Source organism: Macaca thibetana, chromosome X (genome assembly GCF_024542745.1).
Source record: "Macaca thibetana thibetana isolate TM-01 chromosome X, ASM2454274v1, whole genome shotgun sequence".
Classification (NCBI taxonomy): domain Eukaryota; kingdom Metazoa; phylum Chordata; class Mammalia; order Primates; family Cercopithecidae; genus Macaca; species Macaca thibetana.
In genome coordinates this window covers 102,243,657-102,267,916 of record NC_065598.1, presented here as the reverse complement: position 1 = coordinate 102,267,916, position 24,260 = coordinate 102,243,657, and the positions used below count along the sequence as shown (strand labels likewise).

The 24,260-nt window shown below is 36.1% G+C and overlaps 1 protein-coding gene across 2 annotated transcripts in view; it reads right to left on the bottom strand.

Annotated features, from left to right (window-relative positions):
• The window catches only part of RADX (RPA1 related single stranded DNA binding protein, X-linked), an 81,158-nt gene extending 68,375 nt beyond the window's left edge, over window positions 1–12,783 (bottom strand). For both annotated transcript variants that reach the window (XM_050775917.1, XM_050775918.1), the window contains exons 1-2: window positions 11,996–12,783; window positions 1,804–1,946 (exon numbers count right to left, since the gene is read on the bottom strand). In XM_050775917.1, the coding sequence (XP_050631874.1) occupies window positions 1,804–1,946; window positions 11,996–12,638 (786 nt within the window). In that variant the 5' untranslated portion in view covers window positions 12,639–12,783. The remainder of the gene's footprint in view (window positions 1–1,803; window positions 1,947–11,995) is intronic.
• Window positions 12,784–24,260: the final 11,477 nt, after the last annotated feature.

Below are 24,260 nucleotides of genomic sequence, written 5' to 3'. Positions count from 1 at the left end.
TATATATAGGACTTTCTATGTGCCTGGAACATAGGTAAATCCTTTACTTATATTAACTAATTCAATCCTCACATCAACCCTGTAAGGTAAGTACAATTAGTATCCCTATTTTACAGATGAGTAAACTGAGGCTTTAAAAGAATAAATAATTTTCCCTACATTATAAAGGTAAGAAGTGGTAAACAGAGCTGAAACTTGAATTCAGTTCATATGACTACAGGGCATGCACTCTTAAGCACTATTAGATACTTCTTCCCTACAGTCAGGGAGGTCACAGTAGAGTAAGATTAGCAAACAGGTATGTGTAACTGGGTTATGCATGCTCGGATAGACCTATGTAAGGGCATACAGTGGGGTCCTGAGTAGCATGTAGTTGATTCTCCCAGTGACTAGGCATATGGGTATACATGGAAAGACTTAAATCAGAGGTAAGCACTGAACTGAATCTTAAAGATGGCTTTGCCAATCTGACGAGAATTGAGAGGAAGAGGATTCTAGGCAGAAGAAACAACATGCGCAGAGGTATGAAAGGTAGAAAACAATTGGCTACCGTTAGAAAATTCCAGGTAGGGCAGTTTGGTTAGTATGAGGCATAGAGAGCTCAGGAAGAGATGAGACTGGAGAGGCAAGCAAGGACGAAATGATGGAGACACAAGGAGGTAGGAAGGCAACAAACAAGGGAGGAAAGTATTGCAACAATGAGAAGGCAAAAAACTATCAGGGAATTACTGAATAATTTATGATATAATGTGCTAAAAATATATAACTGTAAAATATGAATGAAGAATTTTTAGTGATATGAGAAAATATTTAAGAAAATGTTAAATAATACAAAATTGTATGCACAATACGGTACTCATTTTGTAAGATAATTTAATGTGATATATGACAGTCACATGAAATATATAATATATACACATATGCACATATATGTGATATATATGATTAAATAGAATATAATAGATATGTGTATGTATATATATGATATGCTTATATATGTGTATATATGTGATTTACACACACACAAGAAAGAGAATAAAACACATCATGTTAACAGTGGCTCTCTCTGAGTGGTAAGATCTTCAAACAGCTTTCTACATTTTCCACATTCCCTACAATAAGCATGTATAACTTTTATAATAAAAGTTAAATGAAACATCTAAAATAGTTCTTGATATCATAGGAAAATACAATATAATATTAAGTAAGACAAATATAGAACACAAACATATCAAGAAAGTAGAGCTCATGAGCATTATACGGCACAGAGAGTAAAGACAATAAAGAAGTATCACACAGATTTGACAATTAGAGTTACTAGTGAACGATAAGCTAAGGAAAAAAGCCAAGATAATTGTGTTGAGAAATGGGAGGCAAGATAGTAAAAACATCTAGTGTAGACTACTTCTTCAAGAAGCTTACCTGAAGAGAAAGATAGGGAATAGAAGAGTCATAAGGCCAAGGGAGACTATTTTCTTTTCTTTTTTAAATGGGAGACTAGAGTATGTTTATATGTTGGTGCAGAAAGTATAGGTGAGAAGAAAAAGTTGAAGGAAAATAAAAAGGTGGGAAGGAGACCACCTGGATCAGGGAAATAAAGGGCACCAATACAGAAATAATTTCTTTTTGCACAATAAACTATGCAGAAAAATACTTTATAGTATACATTTATGTACAATTAAAAATTATTATATTGAATTTATGAAATGTTATTTAAATGAGCAGGTTATCATACTATGGAGTTAGGTGTGTAAGTTATAATTTATAACTTTAAATTAGCATATGATATCTTATTACTTGTACCTGATATGGTTCAATCATCTTTTTATCAGGTTTTCCATAGTATCGCAGTTTTGATTTATGTAAGATCCTCACAAGCAATGCAGGAAAATTTCTTCTGTTAGTCCAGGTCATTTCAAGGTGAGAAAGGGAAATTATTTTGGTATCTAGAATATGAAAAAGAGGAAAGAAATCCTGTTTAACATGTAATGGTAACTTCAAAGATCTATTTTAATGGTTAAAAATAATAGGTTGATCATACCTAAAGTGACTCCTTCTTGCCAGCTAAACCTTGCCAGCTAAGTCTATATACCTCTCCCACATAAACTAAATTTGATCCCTAATATTAACAGCTGAAATATATATAGGGCTTACTATGTGCCTGGAACATAGGTAAACACCTATATTAACCAACACATTGTTCCACCTAGAATGCCCTCCATGTTACCAAACCATTTAATAACTTTCTGGAAAACCTGGATCTAAATTCACCTCTCTGAAGATATTTTGTGAAAAAAAAAAAAAAAAAAAAAAAACAAAAAACTCAATGTCATGGAATATGTTTCCCATTATTAAGCACTTATATATTTAATATATAGAAATGGGCCAGGTGTAGTGGCTAATGCCTATAATCTCAGCACTTCGGGAGGCCGAGACCAGCAGCTTGCTTGAGCCCAGGAGTTCGAGACCAGCCTGAGCAACATGGCGAAATCCCCCATGTCTCTCCAAAAAGAGAAAAATTTGCTGGGCATGGTGGCATGCCTAAAGCTCTAGCTACTCAAGAGGCTGAAGTGGGAGGATCACCTGAGCCCAGGCAGCTGAGCTCACTGCAGCCAGGCTGCAGTGAACCATGATCATACCACTGCATTCCAGCCTGAGCAATTGAGAACCCATCTCAAAATAATAATAATAATAATAATAATAATTGTTTTATTACACATTTTTGTATTGCCTTCATCTCAGTTTCATATGTATAAATTCTATCTCCCCCAAACATGACAGACATGGCCCTGTATCAGAACCTTTGCAATTGCTGTCTTCCCTTTAGATATCCAAGTGTCTTTCTCTCTCCTCTCTTCAAGCTTTGCTCAAATATCACCTTCTCAGTGATATTATCCCTAACCATCCTATTAAAAACTGACTGTTTTACTTATCCTCCATTCCACTTTATTTTTCTACATTGCACTTACTATCTTCTCATATGCCATACAATTTACTTAGAAACGTTTTTATCTGCAAGCTTGCTGGCAAGTTCAAAAACTGCTTAAAAGCTATTCATCATCTTAAAGAATTAATTTGTCATACTGATGTATTCTTCCTTGGATTAAGAGAGGTTCCATCTGCAGTTGTCTCCACAATTTTCTCTCTCACAGCCCACAGTCCCAACTATTAAGACCTGAATTTGCATTAGTACCAGTATTTCTTTTGCTAAGGCTCCCTTCATTTCTAGCTTTGTTTACATAATGTTTTACCTAGTCAACGTTTTTGACACAAAAATCACACTTGTAATTTCTTTTTAATAAGGGATTAAGTGGTATTATATAATTACGCCTATACTATAAAACACACACACAATTTTTAGTATTAGGATACTCTGTAATTTTCCTTCCAGATTCTCCCAATAGATTACTATCCTAGGATCACAGGTCCTAACATTTGATCTGATAGAATTGAGTGATTTCATTTTAACGTCAGATGAATCTCGGATCAGTTTTGAATTGTCTGGGATGTACGTGGAATACTCTTGATCAATGAAGGCACATACAGCTCCTTTACTGTCTGGAATAAATTCAAGAGCTACCTAGTTGCGTAAAACCAGAGTTCTAAGAGCCTCTGTTTCTGTTATAATTAGGTCCAGAGAGTTAGCTGTAATCAGACATCTTTCTGGTTAACATTTTTCCCAGTTTGGGTTTTTAACTCACAAACTTCATAGAATACACATTTTATCTCTCAAATCTAAAAAAGAATTAGAGGTTGTTTTTAGACAATGAAGAATTTGTGTAAATTCATAGCAATAAATGTGTTCATTATCAAAAAATGATGAAAATAAACTGGTTATTCAATATGCAATAGAACAGTGGTTCTCAAAACGTTTTGGTCTCAGGATCCCTATACATTCTTAAAAAATATTGAAGATCTTGAATAGCTATTTTTTTTCTTTTGTTGAGATGCAGTCTCACTCTGTTGCCCAGACTGGAGTGCTGTAGTGTGATCTCGGCTCACTGCAAACTCCACCTCCCGGGTTCAAGCGATTCTCCTGCCTCAGCCTCCTGAGTAGCTGGGACTACAAGTGTGCACCACAATGCCTAGCTAACTTTTGTATTTTTTAGTAGAGACGAGGTTTCACCATATTGGCCAGGCTGGTCTCCAACTCTCGACCTCAAATGATCTGCCCACCTCAGCCTCCCAAAGTGCTGAGATTACAGGCGTGAGCCACTGTGCCCATCCTGAAGAGATTTTTACTGTACTATAAAGTAGACTAAGAATTTTTAAATGATCAATTCATTAAAAATAACAATAATAAACTAATATGTATAATTACAAATAACATATTTTTTTGAAAAATGACTGTATTTTCCAAAACCAAAAACAATGTAGTGAGAAGTGTGGCATTGATTTGCATTTCTGCAAATCTTGTTAGAATCTAGCTTAATAAATGACAGGTGGATATTCATATCTTCTTTGATATTCAGTTTGCTTTTATGTCACATGTCATTTAGCCTCTGGAAAACTACACCGTACACTTGCGAGAGCATCAGAGTGAAAAAAGGTAAGTAAAGCCTTAGTATTGTGAAAATAGCTTTGACCTCATGAATCCTCTGAAAATGTCTTGGGGCACCACTAGAGGTCCCTGGACCATACTGTAAAAATCATAGCAGAAGAATAAATCTAAGGAATGTAGAAGGAATAAAAATTAAAGCTAAAAATAATGAATCGGAAAACACTATACCACAATAAAAAATAGAATTGATAAATTCAATTCTCTAGAAAAATTAATGAAAATGTAAATCTTTGGCAAGTCTAATCATGAAAAAGAAAACAAAAATGTAATACTCAGAATGTAAACAACTATACACACAAAGAAAAATTGTTAAAAGATTATGATGTATGATTTTATATCAATAAATTTGAAAAGATCAGTGAAGTGGGTAATTTCTTAGAAAAATATGAATTACCACTATTGCGATAAGAAGTAAAAGAAAACCAAACTAGGTCTTTACCCATGGAATAAAATGAAAAAAGTTTATGAATGATGGCTTCCAAAACCGGCAGCAGGTTCACATGGTTTTACAAGAAAATTCTAACAAATTTCAAAGAACAGCTCTTTCCTTGAGCTATAAATTGTCCCAAAGCCTAATAAAATATAGAAATTGTACCACTTCACTTTATAAACTTAGAATAATCCTGAAAAATTCCAACAGAAATAGTACAAGAAAGAAAACTATAAATCAAAAATCAGTTATGATGGCTAAAATCCTAAATACGATACTTATTTAGAAGCATGCACAAAGACAACTGTGCCATGATCAAGTGGAGTTCTAAATATCTTCTCTTATTCAGTAGGGGTATATTATATATTTTGAATAATTCTGGAGACTGAAACAGAGATGTAAGTTTAAATAATTTTGTTAAAACATTAATACATGTACTATATATATATATATATATTTATACACAAACATACCTACTATGTACCCATAAAATTTTTTAAAAAACATTGAGTAACAACTAGGAGACTAGAAGAATACAAATATAATGTATAATTTCCAAACTACCAGAAGAAAATTTTAATCCTGCAAAAGTAAAAAAAAAATAAGGTGGCATATGGTAAACATAAAGTAGAATTTCAAGAACAGGTACAAACATCATTATTCACATTAAATTTAGATAAATTAAATTGATCTCTTAAAAGAAAAATAATTGGTTTGGGTCAAAAGGCAGTCTTAGCTATATACTTTTTAAAAAAGACAACCCTAAAACGAAATGGAAATAAAGGGATGGAGAAGCATACACTAAGGCCAGTGGTTCTCTTTCTTTATTTTTTGAGACAGTGTCTCACTCTTTTGGTCCAGGCTGAAGTGCAGTGGCACAATCAAGGCTCACTGCAGTCTCAACTTCCTGGACTCAGGCTCCCCCCACGACACCCCCGCACCAAGTAGATGGGATTACAGACACAAATCACCACGCCCGGGCTAAGGTATTTTTATTAAAGACGGGTTTCACCGTGTTGCCTCGGCTGGTCTAGGCTGGTCTGGACCTAGGCTGTTCTCAGCATGGACTCTGAACTCAAGCAATCCGCTCGCCTGGATCTCCCAAAATGCTAGGATTACAGGCATGAGCCACCGCGACCCGCTTGCCAGTGGTTCTCAAAGTGTGGTCTCTGTACCAACAGCATTGTTACCAGCAGTGAACATGTTAGAAATGTATAAATTCTAGGGCCCTACCTCAGACCTAATGAATCATACACTGGGAACGGTGGTCAGCAATCTGTATTTTATCTTGTTTTATTTTTGTATTTTTACATTACTGAATTACTGTAGTCATTTTTGAAATAATTACACTTCAGCATAACGGCCTTTCTTTGGTGTTTTCCATCTTTCAAATCCATTAAAAATATGACAAAACTGATTTTAAAAAATCATGTTGGAAACTAGATGTTGTGATAACTTATTGTGCATAAATTCATTTTGATTACATAATTTCATGTATTCTGTTTAGCTTTTTGGGGTCTTCTCTGCCATTTCAAGTGAGAATTTTACTGAGACGGTAATATCTTTAAACCCTTCTCTTTTATTTTCATGGCATGCAATTGGCATTTCTTTTTTGCTTCGACATTTGAAACATACTGCCTTAATAATTTCTTTAAGTTTTGGTGTATTCTTTATCTTTGCAACCTTTTCCAAATCTTTTTTTCTGCTTAAATGTTTTTTCTCTGATTTTTGTAAGTGTAATTTGAACTTGTCAGTACCTGGATGCTTATTTGTCTCCAATTCCCATTGCTCATTTTTGCATTTTTGCCCCATCCATTTTTTGCAGTGTTTCTTGATATTATTTGTGAATTTGTAAAGTTAAGAATCACTTAAGTTATTTTTCTGACTGGCACTCTTGAGGTGATATGCATGCCTACTCACATTTGGGTATCATTGTCCTAATATGCTACCAAAAAGACTGTGGAAGTGGCAAACATTACTATCAGGAAAAATAGAACTCAAGGCAAAAGGGAAAAAGAGGCAAATTCCACATTGATAAAGTGTAAAACTCAACAATAATATATTAATCAGTTACGAAATTGCACACGTTATAGTAACATCTAAAGCAAAACCTTTTAGAAATATAAGGAGAAATAAATGCAGCTATCCTCATAGAGAGAAGCCAATATTCCTCTGAGAAACGGGCAAATAAAGTAGATTAAAAATAAGGATATGGAATATGTGAATTACATTTTTAAAAACCTGGTATAATAATAAACTTTAAACCTAATAAACAAGCTTTTTCTGAACTTTCAGAGATTAAAGAAGCAAAAAAGAGCCGGGCACATTTGCTCACGGCTGTAATCCCAGCACTTTGGAAAGCTGAGGTGGGTGGATCAACTGAGGTCAGGAGTTCGAGACCAGCCTGGTCAACATGGTGAAACCCCCTTCTCTACTGAAAATACAAAAATTAGCCGGGTGTGGTGGTGTGTGCCTGTAGTCCCAGCTACTCAGGTGGCTGAAGCAGGAGAATCGCTGCTGGAGAACCCGGGAGGCGAAGGTTGCAGTGAGCCGAGATCACGCCAGTGATCCAGCCTGGGCAACACAATGAGACTGCCAAAAAAAAAAAAAAAAAAAAAAAAACAAACAAACCAAAAAAGAAACAATAACAACAAAAAAAAAAAAAAAAAAGAAAAGAAAAGAAAAAAGAAAAACGGAAATGCCAATTGCATGCCAAGAAAATAAAAGAGAGGGGTTTAAAGATATTACTGTCTCTGTAAAATTATCACTTGAAATTGCAGAGAAGACCCCCAAAATTGGAAAATATCAGTGAAATTTAGACTCCAAAAGGCTAAACAGAATACAGGAAGGTAATGAAAGTATATAATCAAAATGAATTGATGCACATTAAGTTATCACAACATCTAGTTTCCAACATTGTTTAAATCAGTTTTGTCATTTTTTTAAATGGATTTGAAAGATGGAAAACACTAAAGAAAAACCATTGGGCTGGAGTGTAATTATTTCAGAAATGACTACAATAATTCAATAATTCAAAAATACAAAAATAAAACAAGATAAAATAAGAAAATATAAATAACGAGTAACAATAAAATCTCTATACTTCCAAATCTGGGGGATGCAGCCTAAGCAATATCCATGGGAAATTTCAGAATTTTAAATGCTTTTGGAAGAAATAAACAAGCAAATATATGAACCAAGCATTTAACTCAAGAAAGTAGTACAAGAAAAATATGAACAAAGGAAGTATGTAAAAGAAATTAAAGATGATAGCAGAAATTAAGTAGAAAATACCTCCTCACTATAGATTTTGTTATTAGTAAAACCAAGTGTCTTAAAAGAAAGATCAACAATAAGACTGATAAACTTCTGGCAAGGCTCACCATAAGAAAAGGTGAACACACAAACATGAGGATTGTGAAAAGAGTCGTAATTGACAAGATAGGTCAAAAAACATTGATTACTACGTATAACTTTCAGATCTAGGTGAAATGAGATTTCCTAGTGAATTATCAACTCTAAAAAATGGGCTCTTGAAAAACCATTATTGGTTTAATCATTTTATCTAAAAGAAATTGAAAAAGAGGCATCCCCCCACAACCCCCAATCCTGGTCCAAGACAACAGGTTCAGATAGTTTTAGAGAGGAATTTTACTAAACCTTTAAGGAACATATAATTTCTGTAAGCACAGAAAGACGGACAAGCTTTCCAGCTCATTCTACTAGGCTAATATTAACTCCATATAAAAATTGCATTGAAAAAGTACTCTCCCTGCAAAAAACAAAAACAAAAACCAAACCTATAGACCAAATTCACTTAAATAAGCAGATGTAAAAATAATCATGACCAAGTGGGAAATCAAAAGTGGCTCAACATTAGTAAAACCATCAATTTATTTCATTCATTCCTTTATTCAACAAATACTGAATGCCTACTATGTGCCAGACATTGTTCTAGCTATAAGATACGGCCCACAGAAATGAAAAAAAAAAAAAAAAAGAGTCGTGGATCTTATAAAAATGTAAGGGGGGAAAGAAAAACAGCTAAAGAAAATAATTTCAGAATGCTATGATTCTAGGAAGACCATTTGCAGGGTGGTATAATAAGAATAAATGGGGAAGGAAATATTTATTTAAAAAGCTCTTTTAATATGTTTGTATTTGAGTTGAAACTGGAAGGTGGGAAGAAACTTTCCAGAAAGAGGAAAAAGCAGGTGCAGGAAAAAGACTGGAGGTTTGAGGATCAAAAAGAAGGCTGGTTGCTAGAACAAAATGGTGGAGGAGAGGGGTTAGAGATTAGAGAGGTGAGTAAGGGATTCTGTAGGGCAGGAGTCAGCAAACTATACAGCCCACAAGCCAAATCCTGCCTGTTGCTTGTTTTTGTAAATGAAGTTCTATTGCAACACGGCCAGACCCATTTATTTACATACTGCTTGTGACTGCTTTCCATATACAATGGCAAAAGTGAATGGTTGTGACAGAGATCATGTCTCGGAAAGACAAAAAGATTTACTGTTTGGCTCTTTACGTAAAGTTCGCCATCCTCTGGAGTACGGCCTGCCTTCCAGACCCCAGTAGAGTTTGGGTTGCTGCCTAAATGCAGTGGGGAGCCATCTGAGAGATTTAGGCAGGAGGGTGTGGCACAGGCTAACTTCTATTTTTAAAAGCTATCTTTGAGGTCACAATATGTGCTACCTTTCAGATAGGCTACTGACCAGGAGGAGGCATGAGGGAGACTTTTGGGGTAACAAGATACAGAAATGTTCTATATCTTGAAGGAAGGGAGGTGATGGTTACACAGGTACATATATATGAAAATTTATCAAGCTGTATTTTTAAAACTTTTTTTTTTACTGTGTACAAGGTAAACTGTAATGAAAAGTTTCAAAAGCACAAACGTGTGCCATAAACAAAGTTAAGAGAAAAAGAACAGAATGCAAAAAAATAATTTGCAGTATATAGCAGACAAAATTGTAATACCCATTAGCAAAGGAATCTTATAAATTAATTAGAAAAATATCAAAAGATATATTTGAAAATAGTAAGATATGGGGAAATGGGCATTCTCATATGTATGTTGGTGAATGTAAATTAGTACAACCTTTTCAGAAGATGATCTGTCTATATCCACAAAATTTTAAAAAAAATTAAATACCTTTTAAGCCAGCAGTTTCGCCAGAGGAAGCCGTTCAACAGCAATACTTGAACATAGTAAACAAAAATATGTGTGCATTCTAATGATGCTTAGCATTGTATTTAATACTAAAACAGTAATAAGTGCCTAAAACTATAAATTACCTATTCACATGGGCATGATTATAGAAATTACAGCACACCCATGCTATGGTATATTGTATGTACAGATGTACATGAAAGATGCCTGAAGTATGTTTAGTGGAAATAGCAAATCACACAATGTGACATTGATTTCTTAAAAAAAAAAAAAAAAAAAAAAGAGAGAGAGAGATACACAACAAACTGCTGACAGTTTGAGATTTTTAGAAGAAAGGTGAAGGCACCAGGGAAGGTGAAAGAGGTCTTTCACTTCTCCCTAATATTTTATCATTAACAATTTGAAACATACAGCAAAACTGAACAAATTTTACAATGAACATCAATATGCCCACTTCCTAGATTTTATCACTAACATTTTACTATACTTGGGTGGTATATTTCTAACACAACATACTTTTAAATATACAGATTGGGTTTTATTTTGGCATACATACATTGCCTTTTGTATTATAAATATGGTTTTAATGAATGAATAGATATTATGACAAAATACATTTTACAAAGTATTAATCCCCTCAACTTTTCTTGTAGGGCACCAGTTTTTCATTTACATATTCAATTCTAAAAATTAAAGTGATCAACATTTAGAGTAGTAATGCACTAGTGCCTTATTTCACGCTTGAGATAAAATAACTCCATTTTTTCATACCAGAAATAAATAGCTATCTTGCTTTCTAAAATTTAGTTATTTAAAACTTCCTTGCCTACACATTTCTATAACATATTTTTTCCTTACAACTGGATGTGACTATAATTGCATGGTTTTTGAGCCAGTTATCCTTTTACTTTCAAGTTTGTTGCTCTTACACGTCACAGTAAGATTATCCGTGATTTAGCATTGTGACAACAACATTGCAAAAGGGACTGAAAAGCAGTAATGTAGAAAATTACAGTCTTTCTCCTTCCAGTACTTTCTCTTATTTTGTTTTTTGCATTTTATTTCTTTCTCCATTTCAAGCGTGTTCATGCCTACGGTACTATCATTCCCCTTAATTTCATCTGTTAGAGAAAAAAAACGTATTTTAGAGCGGTTGTTGATGGCAAGCTAGTGTTTTCAAGCTAACTTCCTAATTCTGATACAGAAAAATTGAAGTTCCCAGATCAGTACTCTTTGTGGTGAGTAATAAGAAACAAGAAAATGAGAATGTCAAGCCTTCCATAAAAATCACACAGTTAAAAGGTGGTATTTACATAACTGTTACACGGCCTTTCAATCAATGTAAAGTATTAAGGCATACATCACGAAACATCCTTTTTGAATGAAGATTAAAACATGCAAACCCGCAAATTTTTACAACCTTTATGCTAACTTCAAATCTATAAGCTCTTCAACCACAACGTACTATTTCCACAACTGGATTGGGGGTAAAACTAAGATTAATTCCACCACAATCAAACATGTAACGAACGTATGAGGAATACTGACTCCCACATCAGTACATTTGCCAGACTGAATTTTAAGATGTAGTCAGACACACTTCCTGAATTGGCCACTTTTGCAATCAAACAAACAGACAAACAAACACCAACAAAAACCATGGGCTGTGCAAATTTCATTGAGCATTCCTTGGTCATTTAAGAAAATTTGTCTACCTACCACTCCTGGCTTGCAATTAACAACACAAAAGCATTTTCATTTCCTTTCCCGTTCACTCAAGCTGCTGAAAACTATTTTTTAAAACCCTCTGCCATTCTTTCCACACACTTACCGCTAAAGTTGTGTTCCTCAGGTTGCTTGTCTGTTAACCAGATATCACCATAGGGATCTTCGTTATTCCACAGCGCCAGGTAATGACTCTTCCCGCCTCTTAAAGGCCTCTCTGGTTTCTCCTGGTGCGCTCTATTTCTGAAGGGAGTTTCTAAAGAAATACTGTCTGAAGTCTCCCCACAGTGGACGTTATCTATGCACAGGATCCCCTGGCCTATCCTTTTCTCATTGTAAAGACACGAGACTCTGGAAATTCTCATTTGTATGCCAACTTTAAGAATATTTTGATATACGAGAGAGTTCAAGCTGGGGTCCAGGTAGCACTTCTCCTGGTACACCCCGTCTGAGATCGTCACATCATAGCAATAAAGGGGAGGCTTGGGCACCGTGTCCCGTGGCTCATCCTCTAACAGGTACCTTTGGACGGCCAACACAGTTACAGGCACCACCTCCGAGGGGGTGACACACTGGCGAGGTGAGTCCATAATCTGCTCAAGAACCTTTTGGATCCAGGACCTGGGCCCTTGGGCACCAGCTCTTCGGATCACCCCTCCAGGGACCCCAGCCCGATTCCTCTCAGGGTTCGGCCAATCTAGCCCTGCATGTGAGGGACCAGCCTCAGGCTGTCCTGACTCACCAGACATTGTTGGATAACTGCGTACCCGCTTCACTCCCAAAAGCTAGTTTGCCCCTTCCAAAGCGGAGAGTAATAAAACCGCGCGTTTTCGCGACGATCGCTACTCTGCCCCTGCTGACAGGCAAGGCTCCGCCCCGTAGCGAGGCTGCAAAGACTTTACGCTTGCGCCCGCCAGCTCTCCCACCCCGCCCCTCGCTCAGTGCGCTTCCGACTCGAGACACTGTTACTAGGCAGTCACACGCGCGAGTTACGTAGCAGGTCGTCGGACCCTGTGCCCGCCGGGTTGCCGTCTGGGGGAGGGATGACAGGGGACCGGGAGGGGGAATCGGTGGTTGTCATGGTTCTCAAAGAGGGAAGGGGAGGAGCGCTTGTGGCTACCCTGGAAAGGAGGATGCCTAGAGGCAAGGGAAAACAGAAAGTGGCAAGAATCAGGGTGCAGAGTCAAAGCTCAGGGTTTTAGGGGTTTGGGCTTTGGGCCAGGAACAGAAAGTAATTTAGAGTTGGTTAATATACATTAATGTAATAACATGGGTTTCCTGTAGTATGAACAAAACCAGATAATTTATGCACAGCCTCCAGGACAGGCCGTAGCACAAAAAGTCCTCAATAAACATTAGCAGCTATTGCGATTAGCATTAGCATAATTATCTGTAGTGGCTCCCTGAGTGTAGGGTGGGTGAATTAGTGTTTAAGTGCAAATGAAAATAGAAAACTAGAACCGGCTTGTAAAGGACTGCCTTTAGATTAGACTTCTTAAAATGCACGTAGTTTTAATATAATACGTGGCCGAATATACATCTAGGGTATAGATTTCAGAAACTTCGTTTGTTTAATTCAAGGCATATATCAGGAATGAATGTAAAGTGAAAAAGCTGATAAGAATAGTAAAAATTAAGGATAAAATATTTACCAGATGTACTTAGATGTACCAATATACACAGAGGTAGTAATTGTTCTAAGAATACTTTTTAAAATGGTTATGAGCTAATTTTGTTTATATTAATTTCCTTTGACTCTCTATTTTATCATTCTTTATTCACTATTTATGAAGCCTCTATATGAGGTAGGCACTGTTTTAGGCCACTGGTGATAACTGTAGTCAGGGTCCTTCCCTCAAGTTTCTTCTCATTGCTTGGGCTAAAGAACCCTGCCGTTATTAATACTTAACTAATTTACTCATTCTATACAGATTTCTTGAGTGTCTGGTCTCGGCCAGTTATAGCCTTGCTAGGGAGACCAGAAAATACAGTAAGGGGAAAGAAGTGGAGGGAACAGGAGTTAATATTTTATAAAAAGTATGATTACAGAAAGACTCGCTAGTAAGAGACTGAACAGAACAGAGATGTGCAGGAAGTGAGGAAGTGAGCTATGTGGATATCTAGGGGAATGGCACTTGAATCAGAGAAAACAAGAAGACTAAATTCCATGAGACAGAAGCATACTTGATATTTTTAAGGAAATGCCTAAGCCAGTCAGCTGCAGGGGAAGGGCGAGGGGGAGAGTGGTAGGAGGTGAGATCGGAGAGGTAGCAGAATTTCTTCTGTTACTTAGTCTTGAATCTCACTTCCTTCATGATGCCTCCCCTGACCAATTCAGTCTAGGATAACCTTTCTCTTCTCTGTATCACCTTGTATCACTCATTTGACATTTATCATCTAATACTTGCAGTTAAAAAAGAAACTTAATGTATGCATAACTCAGAGTTTCTCAGCATGGGCACTCTTGATTCTTTGGGCCAGAAAGTTTTTTGTTGCGGGCTGTCTTGTGCACTGTAGGATGCTTAGCAGCAACTCTGGCCTCTACCCGTTAGATGCCTGTAGCACCTCCCTCTCCAGTTGTGAGAATCAGAAATATCTCCAGACATTGCCAAATGTCCCCTGGGGTGGCAGAGTCGCTCCAAGTTGCAACATCCGATTGCAATCTGCATTAACTAGATCTTAAACTTTTCGAAAGCAGAAACTGATTTGTTCTTTTCTGCTTCCTGTAGTTCTTTCACTACTGTTATGCATAAAAAGACACTCAAATATTTTAAATAAGTAAAACATATAATTCCCAGTGCCTCTCTACCGAAGGGAATATACAAGTGTGGCTTTCCATAAACAAACAAATGCAATATACAAAAATCCAAACTTACCAAACATAAAATAAGTTGCCTGAGTGTAGGTACTTTGTTATGTTAACTGCAGAATCTCCAGGTGCAAAATCAGTATCTAGCATATAGTAGGTACTCAATAGTATTGTTGAATGAATAAATGAAATTGTGGATTTGTATTACATTTACTGTAGGGGTCATTAAATGTCAACTATCTCTGTTGTTTATCAAAGGAGAATGTGTTTGAAATATTTCAAATCTATTCCATCAGCAGCCCCTAAACTATATATCCTCAGTGAAATTTATGAATAATAGTATTGTCTCATCACATTCTGGGTCCTTCCAGCTAATTCATGAAAGATGGATATTGGCAGTGGTGCTTAGTATTTGGATAATCACTGGAATTGGGAAGAAATAGCACTAATGTTTAGTTTTACACTACTACTAACAAAGATGTATGGTGACTGTGGGCACACATTTGGAGACTTATATTGCTCTACTGACAATCTGCTGATAGTGTGCATCTCCCCAATAATTAACGTGCCTACTTGAGTAGTAGTCACACCTATGAAAGTATGAATGCTCTCTGATTTGGCATTACTAAGTACCTGTTTTAGGATCGATTTCACAATAATAGAAAAAGTAAAGGATATGACCTTCAAAGCCAGTAATGAGTATTATTAAGGTTATTGATCTTTTTCTCCTCTCAGATCTGGAAGGTTTATTACAGTGCCTTCCAGAGTTTAAAATGGTAAAAATAGGCAAGACAAAATTTTATAAAATGGAATGTTCTAAGGTATTCAAAACACCTTAAATATGTTATGAAATTTATTTTGGTTGTCCACTAAATTTGGTGCAGCTATAAGCCACATTGATGTTCTTCATCTTTAAAATTGAACCAATAAAAGTAGTCATAGTTGTTGAAAAATTAAGTTAGTTCATATGGGCAAAGTGCTTAAAACAATGCCTGGCACATAGTAAAAGCTCAATAATTGCTATCTATTTTTACTATTATTCTAAAAGGAAGATAAAGGCATAACATAAAATCATAGAATTCTAGAACTATAGGGAGCCATTAGATGCCCACAGTTCAGTGTTCTTCAGACTGTGGATTGTGAAACATTAATGAGGCTATGAAGTCAATTTATTGGGTCACAAACAGCAATTAAAAATATATGAAAATAACGGCACAGAAAATATCAGGGTACATCACACATAGTAAGGGTAAGAATTGCTTTGTAAAATTTTTGTGTTAGATTTGATGTATGTATATGTGTATACTGGGTTGTGATGTAAAATGTATTTCTTACTATAGTTTTGGCCAAAATGTTTAAAAACAACTTCTATAGTTCAACTATATTTTATTATAAATGAAGAACTCAGGCCTAGAAAGGGGGACAAACATGAACAAGAAAACAGTGTGATAAGTGGCAGAGCATAAGAACTGCTAGCCAAGACTTCTGATCACCAACCCTTAAAAAAAGGCTTTCCATGATGCTAGGTAGGACAGATCCTGCATTATCTTCCAAACATAATCAATTTTTTTGTGTGTGAAGAACCTTGTTTTTTTCTATCCTCACATTCATTTAACAATCCTTTCATTCATTTGCCTGGATAGGCAAATTAGCATTATTCTCCAGCCTTGGACATTGGAGGTGCACATATAGGTTCATCAAATTCATAAGATTATGAGAGTGTGGGTGGAGTTGTGGGGGAGGAAGAAAAAGAAGTGGCATGACTAGTTGGTGCTAAAAGGATGTGGAGAGTTCGGCTGCTATCTCAAAGAGTAGGTAAGCTCTCCAAACATCACCACGGTAACAAGAGAGGGCCTGAGGGTGGCTGCCTGGCAACGAGAGCACTACAACCTCCAGCGCAGTGCTGCCCTTTTCCAACATCTTTCCCTTTTAAGGCTGCTCTTGATGATTTTATTAACTAAATTGCCGGTATATACAAGGATAGATCTGTATAGCCTGTAATACCCCATAGCTCATCGGAATCAGGGTTGCTCCTATGTTATCTTTCTATCAGATGTTGAATGAGGTTTGATTGATATATTTGAAGCACGTAAACAGAAGTCTTTAACACAGATTTACCATTAAAGTGGTTCTGGACTCTTTTGCCCTTCAGTATCTCAAGCAAATATTCATATTTTTTCCCTGCCTTTGCTCAACCTGAGCACATATTAAACATACTATGAATGGTGATTGATGTTGTTCCCCCTTCCTTTCTTCCATCCAAATCCTACTTCTATTTTTAGTAAAGACCTAAGCATGTTAGATTTTCTTCTGAGTCTTAATATTATATCTCTGTAAGAGACTTGGATTTTAGAGTGTAGATTTGCTGTTTTCAATTTATTAATCTTTCTTTTCTCTGACTGTTAGAGAAAGTGGGATTGCCAGTGAACTCCTGGGATTCTACAGATTAACTTAGTCCTTCTTATACTCACTTATCATTTTCCTTTGTCATGATGTGTCTAACACCCTTCAGTGCTTATATTGTTGCTTTCAAGATTTTGTTTGTTAAAATGTGTGGCTAAAATTTGATAACATTTTGGAAATCTGAACTCCAGTGTCTACCCTGGGTTGCTGTACTTGAAATAGAACTGGACTGGTAGTTGGTTCAAAATAGGCTATTTCTCTGAAGATGTCTTTGTTAGTTTTTGTTTTGTTTTGTTTTTATACAACAGCCTTATTAAAATATAATTCACAGACCATACAATTTACCCATTTGAAGTGGAAAATTCAGTTGTTTGTAGTATAAAGACTTGTGCAACCATCACCACAATCTAATTTTAGAATATTTTATTATCCTATAAAAGAACCCTATGCACATTAGCAGCCATTTCCAATTCCAACTGGCCACTGGCAACTGCTAATCCAATTTCTGTCACCATGGATCTGCCTATTTCAGACATTTCATATAAATGGAAACATACATTGTACTTGACTTCTTTCACTTAGCGTAATAATTTTAAGGTTCATCCGTGTTGTAGTATACTTCATTCCTTTTTATGACTGAATAATATTTCATTGTATGGATACACCATATTATGTTTATCCATTCGTCAGCTAATGGACATTTGGGTTGTTTCCACTTTTGACTATTATGAATAAAGCTGCTATGAATATTAGTGTATAAGATTTTGTGTGGACATATGTTTTCTAATCTCTTTGATAGTTACCTAAGAGTGAAATTGCTGGCTCATACGACAAGCCTATGTTTAACTTTTTGAGGGACTGCCAAACTGTATGACAAAGGGTTGCATCATTTTACATTCCTACTGGCAATGTATAATTTCTACTTTCCCACATTCTTGCCAACACTTGTTATTTTTCCTTTTTTATTATTTTTTATTATTATGTGTGTGAAGTGGAATATTTTGTAAAATATTGCAAATATATTCTCCTAGTCTGTAGCTTGTCTTTTTATCCTCTTAACAGTGTCTTTCACAGAGCAAAAGTTTTTCAGTTTTTAATTTTGATGAAGTCCAATTTATTAATATATATTTTTAATTTTTTAATTTTTGTGGGTACATAGTAGGTGTATATATTTATGCAGTACATAAGATGTTTTGATACAGGTATGGAATACGTAATAATCACATCAGGGTAAATGTGGTGTCCATCACCTCAAGCATTTTTCCTTTGTATTACAAATAATCCAATTATGCTCTTTTAGTTATTTTAAGATATACAATTAAATTATTATTGACTATATTCACTCTGTTGTGCTATCAAATACTAGCTCTTATTATTATTATTATTATTATTTTTTTCTTTTTTTGAGACAAGTTCTCACTGTGTCGCCTAGTCTGGAATGCAGTGGAGTGATCTGGGCTCACTGCAACCTTCACCTCCGGGGCTCAATCTCTCCGCCTGCCTCAGCCTCCTGAGTAGCTGGGATTAAAGGTTCATGCTGCTGTGCCTAGCTAATCTTGTATTTTTAGTAGAAACTGGATTTTGCCATGTTGCCCAGGCTGGTCTTGAACTCCTAGGCTCAAATGATCTGCCCACCTTGGCCTCCCAAAGAGCTAGGATTACAGGCGTGAGCCACCGTGCCTGGCCCATTCTTTCTAACTGTATTTTTGGTATGCATTAATCATCACCAATTCCTCCTAACCCCTTATTAGGGGATCTAATATTTCCTTTTAGTATGAAGTCTGGGAACCCTTTGCCTTGCACTAGATTTCAAAAATAATCTTTTTTTTTTTTTTCTAGAAGTTGTATCCTTTTACATTTTATATTTTAGTCCATGGTCCATTTTGAGTTTGTTTTTGTATAAGATGGGAGACTTAGGTCAAGATTCATTTTCTCACCCATGGATATCCAATTATTCCAGCACCATTTGTTGAAGACCAACCTTCCACCACTGAATTGCACCTTGGTCAAAAAATCAGTGGCCCGTTCTTGTGTGAGGGTATTTCCAGGTTCTCAATTTTATTCCATTGATGTATGTGCATATTCCTCCAGAAATACCACACAGTCTTTATTATTGTAGGTAGTCAAGTCTTGAAATTAGATTTCTCCTTCCTCCTTTTATCAAATTTATTTTAGCTATTCAAATTTATTTACCTTTCCGTAGAAATTATAGACATATTTTGTCCATATCCACAAAAATCTTGGTAGGATTTTGATAGTAATGGCTTTAAACCTGTATATAAATTTGGGGAGATTGACAATTTTACTACATTGAGCCTTTCAATGTATGAACTCTGTTTACTTTGATTTTCTTATCAGCATGTCATAGTTTTTAACATGTAAGTTTTGTGCGTGTATTGTGAGATTTACACCTATTTCAGTTTTTGAGCAATTGTAAATGATACTGTGTTTTAAATTTCAGTGTCCGTGTCTTCATTGTTAATATGTAGAAATAAATTGATTTTTGTATGTCGAAATTGTATCTTGCAAACCTGCTGAACTCATGTATTAGTTCTAGAATTTTTTGGTACCTGCTTTGGCATATTTTACGTAGACCACCATGTAATATGCAAATAGGGAAAATTTTATTTATTCCTTTCTGAGTTGTATAACTCTTATTTATTTTCTTGTTGTGATAGTTAGGATCTCCAATATAATGTTGAATAGCAGTACTGAGAGTGGACATATTTACCTTGTTCCCAATCTTGGGAAGAAAGCATTCAGTCTTTCACCATTAAGCATGATGTTAACTTTACGGTTTTTGTAGATACCCATTATTGAATCGAGATAGTTACCTTCTATTTTTATTTTGCTGTAATTTTATAAAGCATCCTGAATGGATTTTAGATTTCACCAAATGCATTTTCTGCATCAATTGGTATGGTCATGTGATTTTTCTTATTTAGCTCATTGATATGGTGGATAACATTGGGTGACTTCTGAATATTGAACAAGTCTTGCATACCTAGAACAAATTTTGCTTGGTCATGATGTATAATTATTTTTATACATTGCTGAACTTGCTTGGCTAATATTTTGTTGAGAAGATTTATGTCTACATTTATGAAGAAAATTGGTCTGTAATTTTCTTTCTTTCTTTTCTTTTCTTTTCTTTTTCTTTCTTTCTTTCTTTCTTTCTTTTTTTTTTGACAGAGTTTCGCTCTTGTTGCTCAGGCTGGAGTGCAATGGCGCGATCTCAGCTCACTGCAACCTCCACCTCTCAGGTTCAAGGGATTCTCCTGCTTCAGCCTCCCAAGTAGCTGGGATTACAGGTGCCTGCCACCACGTCCAGCTAATTTTTTGTAGTTTTGGTAGAGACAGGGTTTCACCATGTTGGCCAGACTGGTCTTAAACTCCTGACCACAGGTGATCCGCCCGCCTCGGCCTCATTGTAAGCTGGGATTACAGGCTTGAGCCACCATGCCTGGCCAATTTTCTTTTTTTTGTACTGTCTGTCTGGTGTTGGCATTAGAGTGACAGTGCCTTCATGAACCGAATTAAGCAATTTCACTCTTTTATTTTCTGGAAGAGACTGTGTAGAATTGTTATCTAAAAAAAAGTTGGTAGAGGTCTCCAGTGAAACCGTTGGAGCCTGGAGATTTCTCTTTCAGGACCTTTTAAAAATTAGAAATTCAACTTTCTCAGTAGATTTAACAGACAAATAGTGTAGTTGGTATACATGAATTGAACCCAATGTACCTCCTAACTTACATTTTACCTCACAAGAGCAGAGTTTGTCCCACCAGTTTCAGCATGTAGTTGAAAGAATAGAGCAGAATATACCATTGGCAGCAGGCAGAGATCACAGAAACCAGACGATGAGGCTAAGCTGTATGTTCTGAGATCATTATCCCAAAGTCATCCGTTTCATTATTCCTCCTGTGGGGAGGAGCAATTAAGGGATGGGAGGAGAGGTCAAGAGTGTTAATCTAATGCGGAGGGGGGGGGGCTCTTCAGTCGAAAATATTAATTTAAGAGAAAGATGAGATACTCCCCAAATAGCTACATGACATCAAGATGTCAGAACCAAAATATCTTACAATAAGTGAACATACTTTAGAGAATTTTCTGCAACCGACATGTAACAGAAAAGGATATTATTACATTTCTTTAAAAAACAAAATTATTTTAAGTCCATTTTTAAAATTAAAAAGCCATAACTCTAGCAAGAAAAAAATGTTCTAAGTGAAATAGTAGAGGTATTTAGACTATTTTCAATATAGATTAGCCTTAAGGATGCATACACCCTGATTACTGTGGATTGCATTCTCTTGGTTTGGATCCTGTTTGGTTATCCTCCTCCTACTTCTCCTCTTCTTAATTCTTAATTTGACTCATCTGGTTCTTTGCCATCTTCATTAGGATCTTGAACTTCTTCATCAGAGGCATCATTATCTTCTGTGACACCTCTTGAGTGATGTCATATTGATCCTGGGAGTCATGGAAAAAGTATTCCACTTTATCTGCAGCAAGGATTGTTTCAGCAGCATCATCTAGAGATCATCCCCCAAGAACTTCAAGGGGACAAAAGCAATTAAATAAAGAATCATTATATACCTGTTAGATTGGCAATAAAAAGGGCATGAACCAATAAACAGCTAGTGGGAATGTAAATTGTTTCAACTAATTGTTAAATGGAACACATGCATACACTATGATCCACAAATTTTGTGTGTGCGTGTGTGTGTATCTCCAAGAATAGTGTTTTTCAAAGTGGAGGGTGATACTAACATTTCATGGGGAAATGATTTTTCCTTGTGCTGGAAAGTACCAGACATTTTAGGGTGTTTAACATCCCTGGTCCTAACCCTCTGAATGGCAGTTTTACTCCCCAATCACTGTGAAAAATCAACCCTTCCCAGGTGAGACCTATTGGCCTAAAGAAACCCAAATAGCTGCACTAATAGATGTGTAAAAGAATGTTCACAATAGCTCTTAAGTGGAAGTAGCCCAAATGTCCATAATGGAAGACTGAATAAGTAAATTGTGATGTAATCACACAATGGAATAACTTGATGCCTTCATGGTATCAGCATACCAGCCCTCACTTGCCTATGGTCAGTCTTTATAATGTAAGAGCAAAATAATCTGTCTTATTTAGCTACTTTTCCAGCCTGTAAAAAAAAAAAAATACTAGTTTTAAAATTACTGTGATTTGGAAATGAGCTCTGTCCTTTAGTAGGCACCCTGCCAAAAAAAAATGTGGTATTGTAATGAGATTTTGCCCCTTTAATCACCACACCAGATTATCCCCTAAAATGTGTGAAACCCATAGGGCTTAGATCTAATGCTGGTTGATGCAAGTTGATTATGATACAACATTCTGAATTGAGGCACCGATAGTTTTGAAATGAAAGCATGTGGTTGGCTTTTAGCTATATGATTTTTAAGGCCGACTACTATGCCTGAGCAACCCAGTCTCTGAATGTCTGACCACCTTTGATGTAATTAAGGTTCATCAGACTCTGGATATCTGGTGGTCCTCCATGTGATTGGATAGCTTAAATCTTGAATGTTTGCTAATTTTCATAAAAGTCAGTACTTAGATGGCTTCATAAGATAGAAGGCCTAAGGTTTTAATTTTTTAAACAGCCTGGAAACAATTCATATCACTAGTTTGTGTTGGTGTTATTATAACCTCTGACACATACTTTAAAATGTACTATTCCTTCTTTGACTAGACACAATTTTCTGGATGGCTAGGTTTCTTTGGGGGTACCCTTAGGCTCTTGAAATAATTTTTTCCATCCTTCTCCTCTATCAGTGTACTTTATACTCTGAGGAATGTTGAGACATTTTAACTCATAATTTCTCTTTAGTTGAGAATCTTCCACTTTATTCCTCACTGGATCACAGGAGACAGACATTGGCAACAACATATTTGCGTGTTTTATCCACAGTTTGCTTCTATTTTCACTACGAGAACTGGATAGCCTAACTTTTAATTCAACTAGTACAAATATGAATTCTTATTATTCCACGTACTAGTTGTTTGACCTTGTGTAAGTTACCTAAACTCTCTAGGCCTGTTTCCTCCTTTTTAAAGTGGAGTGGATCACCTACCTCACAAGGTTGTTATGAGATTTGAATTATGCTGTAACTAGAAGGTCTAGAACCGGGCCTGTTTGAAAGTTAACACTATTTACAGGGTTAAAAAAGCAATTCCTAAAGAGCAGTAGTCAGTAAAAAGATGTTTCATAATGTAAGATATAGTATATAAGTCAGAGACGTGGTAAGAAATACATGACTTTGAATTTTGTGTGTGTATGAAATCCAAATGGCCAATAAACATAGGAAAAGTATCCTAACCTCTTTAGTAGTCAGGTAAATGCCATTTAAAATTGTATACCAATTTATGCTGCTATAAAGACACATGCACACGTATGTTTATTGCAGCACTATTCACAATAGCAAAGACTTGGAATCAACCCAAATGTCCATCAGTGACAGATTGGATTAAGAAAATGTGGCACATATACACCATGGAATACTATGCAGCCATAAAAAAGGATGAGTTTGAGTCCTTTGTAGGGACTTGGATGCAGCTGGAATCCATCATTCTTAGCAAACTATCACAAGAACAGAAAACCAAACACCGCATGTTCTCACTCATAGGTGGGAACTGAACAATGAGATCACTCGGACTCAGGAAGGGGAACATCACCCACCGGGGCCTATCATGGGGAGGGGGGAGGGGGGAGGGATTGCATTGGGAGATATACCTGATGTAAATGACGAGTTGATGGGTGCAGCACAGCAACATGGCACAAGTATACATATGTAACAAACCTGCACGTTATGCACATGTACCCTACAACTTAAAGTATAATAATAATAAATAAATTAAAAAAAAAAAAGAAATATAAAAAAAAATAAAAAAAAAATAATAAAATTGTATACCAAATTGGCCAGGTGCGGTGGCTCACGCCTGTAATCCCAGCATTTTGGGAGGCCAAGGTGGGCAGATCTCGAGGTCAGGAGATCGAGACCATCCTGGCTAACACGGTGAAATCCTGTCTCTACTAAAAATACGAAAACAAAAAATTAGGCGGGCGTGGTGGTGGGCGCCTGTAGTTCCAGCTACTTGGAAGGCTGAGGCAGGAGAATGGCGTGAACCCGT